The sequence below is a fragment of the Lycium barbarum genome, chromosome 12 (genome assembly GCF_019175385.1).
Source record: "Lycium barbarum isolate Lr01 chromosome 12, ASM1917538v2, whole genome shotgun sequence".
Lineage (NCBI taxonomy): Eukaryota > Viridiplantae > Streptophyta > Magnoliopsida > Solanales > Solanaceae > Lycium > Lycium barbarum.
In genome coordinates, this window is record NC_083348.1 from 82,988,189 (window position 1) to 82,994,445 (window position 6,257).

At 34.1% G+C, this 6,257-nt stretch overlaps 1 protein-coding gene across 2 annotated transcripts; it reads left to right on the plus strand.

Moving 5' to 3' along the window:
- Window positions 1–799: 799 nt before the first annotated feature.
- Window positions 800–3,952, plus strand: LOC132623064 (GDSL esterase/lipase At5g45950). 2 transcript variants are annotated; one of them, XM_060337768.1, is made up of 6 exons: window positions 800–1,141; window positions 1,713–1,843; window positions 1,944–2,177; window positions 2,301–2,360; window positions 3,110–3,359; window positions 3,538–3,952. In XM_060337768.1, exons 1-6 carry the CDS (start codon window positions 865–867, stop codon window positions 3,726–3,728), a joined length of 1,143 nt encoding a protein of 380 aa, XP_060193751.1. In that variant the 5' UTR covers window positions 800–864; the 3' UTR covers window positions 3,729–3,952. The 2 variants fall into 2 exon arrangements, with proteins under 2 accessions (XP_060193751.1, XP_060193752.1); XM_060337769.1 differs by lacking the exon at window positions 2,301–2,360 and having other exon boundaries at window positions 802–1,141.
- The last annotated feature ends 2,305 nt before the right edge of the window (window positions 3,953–6,257 follow it).

Consider the following 6,257-nt stretch of genomic DNA (forward strand, 5'->3'; position numbering starts at 1 on the left):
GTCTCCGGCATACTACATGTGGGACCCATCCTTGATAGTGTATATACATTAGTGTTGTACAATTTATCGTAAATATTATATATTTTTTACATATTTATAAATATTATCTTAGTCTTTATTATTGTTCATAGTTTCACATCCTAAATTGATAATTAAAAAAAATGTGACACATTCGAAATAAAGTTAAGCATTAATTTAAAATTAAGACGAAACCCTAAAAGATAAATAACTTAAAGCTAATGACTACAAGTCTTCAAATAAAAAAGGACTTCGAGCACTTTTCAACCACTAAAATGACAATCCAAAGCATTGCGTATTCTTGATGTGTTGAGCCTATTTTATTAATTGTACAAATATAACTAGAGTTCTATATAAAATATTGAAGTTCCGGAATCTCAAAGCATGATTAATATACGGCTAAACTACGTAAAAAAGATAAACTACGTAAAGAGGAGTGAAAATGTGATGGACTTGAAAATGACGGACTCCTATAGCGCAGTATTTTACTGCGTTATAGGTGAGAGAAATTTTTGTATAGCGCAGTAAAATACTGCGTTATAGCACTTAACGGAGACGGAGCCGTGAAGTGCTATAGCGCAGTATTTTACTGCGCTAAAAGTACTTTGGTAACTTTTTTTTTTTTATTGAGGTATTTTGGTTCAAAATGTTTTTTTTTTGGGCATTTTGGTTCCGGACTCTCTTTTGTCCACCGACCCGGAAAAAAAAGGAGAGAGAAGGGGTAGTTGCTACTTGGCCTAACAATAATAAAGTCCTTTTACCCTATTTAAGGACAGGCAGAGTTCAATTGAAGTTTAATCAGTAAAGTTTACGTAATATTCTTTTGTTTGAATTGAGTGTGTGAAAATGCTGATGAGGCTGATTTTCATTTTTCTACTGGCTCTGGTGCCATTTCATCATAATGCTGCAGTAGAAGCCATTGAAGTAAGTGAGCTGAGGAAACTGGCAGCAAAGAACAATGTGACATGTATCTTGGTGTTTGGAGATTCAAGTGTAGATCCCGGAAATAACAATCATATTTCTACTATAAACAAGGCCGATTACTTGCCTTATGGGATGGACCTTCCCAATTCTCAACCTACTGGCAGGTTCTCTAATGGAAAACTTGCCACTGACTTCATTGGTAACTACTCACTATCTTCATTGGCTGTTTTGGTTTTTGTTTATGTTTGAAAAATTAGATGTTGATGCTTCCACTTAATGGTTTGATTTGAAAAAAGAAAATTTTCAAGTATGCTCCTAACATTTGCTATTGTCTTACATTTGTTCTTTGTTTACTTTTCTGCCCGTGTAAATTTATACCATTATCTTTCGTCTTAACTATGGCCTCACATTCTCACTCAAAGAGGCAGAAGCCGGCTACGGGTTTCACCGAACGCAGTAGCTAGCTTTTGCTCAAATAGTGTAGTTTTGTTATTATAAAATTTATTAAAATACATGTAAACATATTAAATTTAGAACTCAAGCATTAACAATTGAAACTATCGTTCTAAAATTTAGAACCAATGGTTCCACCTCTCTTTTTTTTCCCGTGAAAAAAATGGTCTAATTTAACTAATATGGTGGAAGCATGCACAAGAGCTAGTATATTGTACCTTGTCAATTCTGATTGGCTGTTATATTTTACTTTTATAAATTAATTACTACACCAACTGAAAATGATTAAACACAAAAGTATAATTATGGTTTTGCAGCGGAGGCACTTGGTTATGTGAACTTGACAAGAGGGTTTCTGGACCCACAAATAAACAAGGTGGATATGCTACATGGCATTAGTTTTGCATCGGCAGCTTCTGGTTATGATGATCTCACTGCCAATTTGTCTGTACGTTTTTTCCTAGCCACCTGGTCCTTTCGTATTTTTATTTTTTTTGGATTAATTAAATTTTCTATCTTTAAACGTTTTCTTTTTCCTGAAAAATCAGAATGCAATGACACTAGCCAAGCAAAGGGAGTATCTCGGGCACTATGAAATCCACTTGAGGCAAATGGTGGGAGCTGAGAAAGCAAAAGAAACCATGAAGAATGCACTATATATAATAAGTATGGGCACTAATGACTTCCTCCAAAATTACTTTGTGGAACTTGTACGCTCAAAGCAATACACGGTGGAACAGTACCAGAACTTCTTGATCCATTCCTTGTTCACTCACGTCAAGGTCTTCTTTCTCTCTCTCCTTTCAAATGTTTGAAGACGAGTTTATATGTTTCTCCTTTTTCAATAACGTATGGTATGGTGATTTGATTTTTTTTTTTTTTAAATAACATATGGTGGCCGTCAGCTTGCACATATATCGCTGTTCAATCAGATACTATTATTTTCCATCAGCACAAGTAAAAGGGTAATTTATAATTCTGCCCATAAAAAATTTTAGGCATTTCATTGACTACTGGACCAGTCTTCTTCTTCTTTTTTTTCCTTTCTTGTGAAAATAAAACTTTATTAATCACCAGAAAAAAACTACTGTATTACAAACTGGACCACAGTCTTGGGTGTATTTATATGCATTACTTGCCCTTTCCTAGATAAAAAGATCATTCTTGATATTCTATATGAATAATGAGTAAAGTTTGGTTGGTGGAATTGAAATGAGTGGTTCGTGCGTATGTTACTTGTTCCTGCTGCCTAGCTCCACTAAGATTCAAAGCGCGGGGTAAGGCATAGAAAGATTGTGTGTTCTCTGTGAACTTGTATTTACGTACTTTCCCTTTCAATTCATTTTTTAAGTAAAGTTTTACCAAATTAATTAGTAGACCCTTCAGTAAAATTTTATTACTAGTCATTTCCAAAACTTAAACCTACGGAAAAAACAAAATCAACATGCAGTTCGTTAATTCAAGCTAAGTTTTTGTTATAAAGCTTATATGTAGTCCTTGTATAAGTTTAATTAGATCGATTGACCAAATATGATTATTTTCTTTATTTTTTTCAATTTCTCCTAGTTTCTACTTAGGGATGCATGTCTTTTTCTATAGTAGTTCTAGATGAAACTAATGAAATAGTTGGCAACGCACACTTATAATGGCTTTATGCTTGCACATTTATGTTATATGATATATGAAGTGACTTAATTAAATATTTATTTTACAGATAATTCATGGTCAAGGAGCAAGAAGAATTGCAGTGGTGGGAGTTCCTCCTCTTGGGTGTGAACCACTTCTTAGAACCATTCGGGATGATGAAACAAAGTGCGATGATGATTTGAACAAAGTTGCTTTCTCTTTCAATCTAAAAATCAAAAGAGAATTGCAAGCCCTTAAAAGATTATTTGGCATTAAAGCTTCCTACATAGACATCTATAGCATCATTCTTGAAGCAGTCCAAAATCCCCATAAATTCGGTAAGAAAGCTACGTTTATTACTCTTTGTATCCCATGGAATATGTTTTCTATGGGATGGAAAAATAAGTAGTAACTTTTATTTTCATAAACTATTTTTAGATTACGTGAAAGTATCTTACTTATTTCACATGTACTTTATGTTGCTAATTATAATTATGGAAATGAATTAATTAACAGGTTTTACAGAGACGAGTAAGGGGTGCTGTGGGACAGGAACAACAGAGTATGGAGAGACTTGTAAGGGATTGAAAGCTTGTGCTGATCGAACAAAGTTTGTGTTCTGGGACGCTGTTCATCCCTCTGAGAAAATGTATAAGATCATGGCTGATGAAGCTCTTAAAGCAATAAATGTTGATTTACTCGACTAATAATCATCTTTTTTAAAAAAAAAAAAATCATTTTGTTAATTGTTAGTTTCCTACCAATGTTAATGTCGGGAAAAACTGTTTTGTTTAGTCGTGCCTGTGTCTATGCTTTGTGGCTTATTCCAGATTGCAGGAAAATTAGCTTCTGAAGTGGGGAACTTTGGAATGTGTGGTTCTCCAATTTGCGTGTTGATTCAGTTGAATAAATCTATTAATTTTTTGTAAAAGTGTTCTTTTCGCTTAAAATTAAAGTTAGTATTGATGACTTTAGTTGTTCTTTCTAAAATAGGGGGCGGGGGCAGACTTAGGGCCCGCTACAACAAATGGAATACAGGCATAAAAAGCAAAAGCAAATAACTAGAATCGAATTTGCCTTAAATATAGACAACACATAATCACAGATCTTAATCAAACATAAAATCGTCACTTATCTCTTGAAACGTGACTGCGACCACGAATCTATCCTTCAAGCATGAGATTTCCGCAGCAGCACTGCACACCAATTCCGCAATCTTCGACTATGTATCCTAAATATTCTATGAACTAGAATACCCGAGGGGCGAGTATTGCGGCTAAGAAAAGTGTATCACTTAGGGCTGAAAAGCCTTGTATATATACACACATTTAGGTAGGGGTGGACATGGTATGGTAAATACTGATTACTATGCCATACCGGAATCAAATTTTTTTATACCGCAGTTTCGGTATTATGGTATTTGGTACGGTATTTGGCATGCATTTTTAAAAAGTTTGGTATTCGGTACGGTATTCGATATTCATAAAGAAAATACCGAAATACCGAATACCATAGCGAAATATATAATTACATATACAATTCATATATCTTAGTATTATAATACTAACGAATATATAAACTAGCATTATTAGAAAACTAATTGTTTAAACGTTGAAACTTTGACTACTCTATCTTGACTTAAATGCCTTTTTTGTGTAATTGATTTACGAAGGGGACCACTTGTACTTTCCTTTGAATATTTTTACATGTGTAAGGTGTTTAGCACATAATAATTGAGACGTTTCTTAAGTAGTGGAAGTCATAATTCTCCACGATATGAGTATATATAAGTCAAAGTCGGACAAACTATGGTACCGATTTACTGTACCATAAAATACCGAAACCGAACTTTAAAATACCGAACCATACCGAATTAATTTGGTACAATAATGGTATAATATTTTTAGAAACCGAAAATCGAAATTACCGTACCGAAGTCTCAAATACCGTACCATGCCCACCCCTACATTTAGGATGTAAAACCCTAGTAAAAAACGTGTGGCTTTTCCTTGCCCACCAAGAATATTATTTTCTTGTTCTAGATTATTCAGGCATAGTAGGGACCACAGATTTAATAATAAGGTTTCCTATTGTGATACTAATTCGGAATACGGGATAATTAATCCTATCACAATAAATTACAATTTATTCTACTAAAAAATTGTAACTGCACTCCTCAGTTTAATTTCGAAATCATACATTAAAACTTATTTAACTATCAATGTTAAGATTACATATGTCAATCAATTAAATTAAATTATTGACAATTTAACGCATTGACTAATTGAATCCTTTTTATTTCTGCTTAACTTATATCATGTAACGGATACAAAATTCACCTGCAGGATTTTCACATGAGACATATAAGCATTCATAAAAAGGTATCGCATCAATCTCAAAGTCGAGACATGGATTCTATCAACTAATTAATATTTCACAAATGTATTTTGCCATTATCCAATTTATCAAGAATATATTGGCTCTCAATTGAGTCGCACCTTTTAATAAATCAAAATAATGAACAAATCACATTGATCATAATAATCATATCAAGATTAAGAGTATAAGTATATTTAATGAGTTTGTAACACCCCGTAAACTTGAACTAGTGTGAATATGTAAAAATCTAGTGTTAAGATGATATTTTATCTATATGAATCCATTCTTGATGAATTCGGGTGGAGGATGGTCGTTTTGAAGTCAAACCAACTAGTGAAGTTCTTAAGGGCTCTTAAATTCGCCTAAGTTTTGGTAGTTCTGTCTTCTGGGAGATTTTCATGAAAATGTGTTGCGAATTTGGAAAAACTTCCTTGATGAAAGTTGTAGATCTTTGAAATAGCTTTCCAACGGTAGGTCGTCCAGCCCAAACAAAGCTACGTACAAAAAGTTATGCCCGTTTTACTGAAGCCTGTCTTCGCTGGAAATTTTGCCTGTGTTACGGTGAGACGTTACGGACCGTAACACGTGTTACGGGCCGTAACACGTGTTACGGGCCGTAACATGAACCGTAACGTCTCAAAAATTTCCAGAAACTCTCTGGAAATTTCCACTAAGGGATGGTCCAAAGGACGGTCCGTAACACGAAGGACGGTCCGTCCTTCAGAGGCGTCCTTTGGCCCGTTTTCAGCAGAAAAATATAAATAAGACCCTTGTTTTGTTTATTCCTCCACTTCCTAAACAACCCTAAGGACGAAAATCATTCCCCCAAGTCTTCAAATCAAAGGTAAGGGCATCCT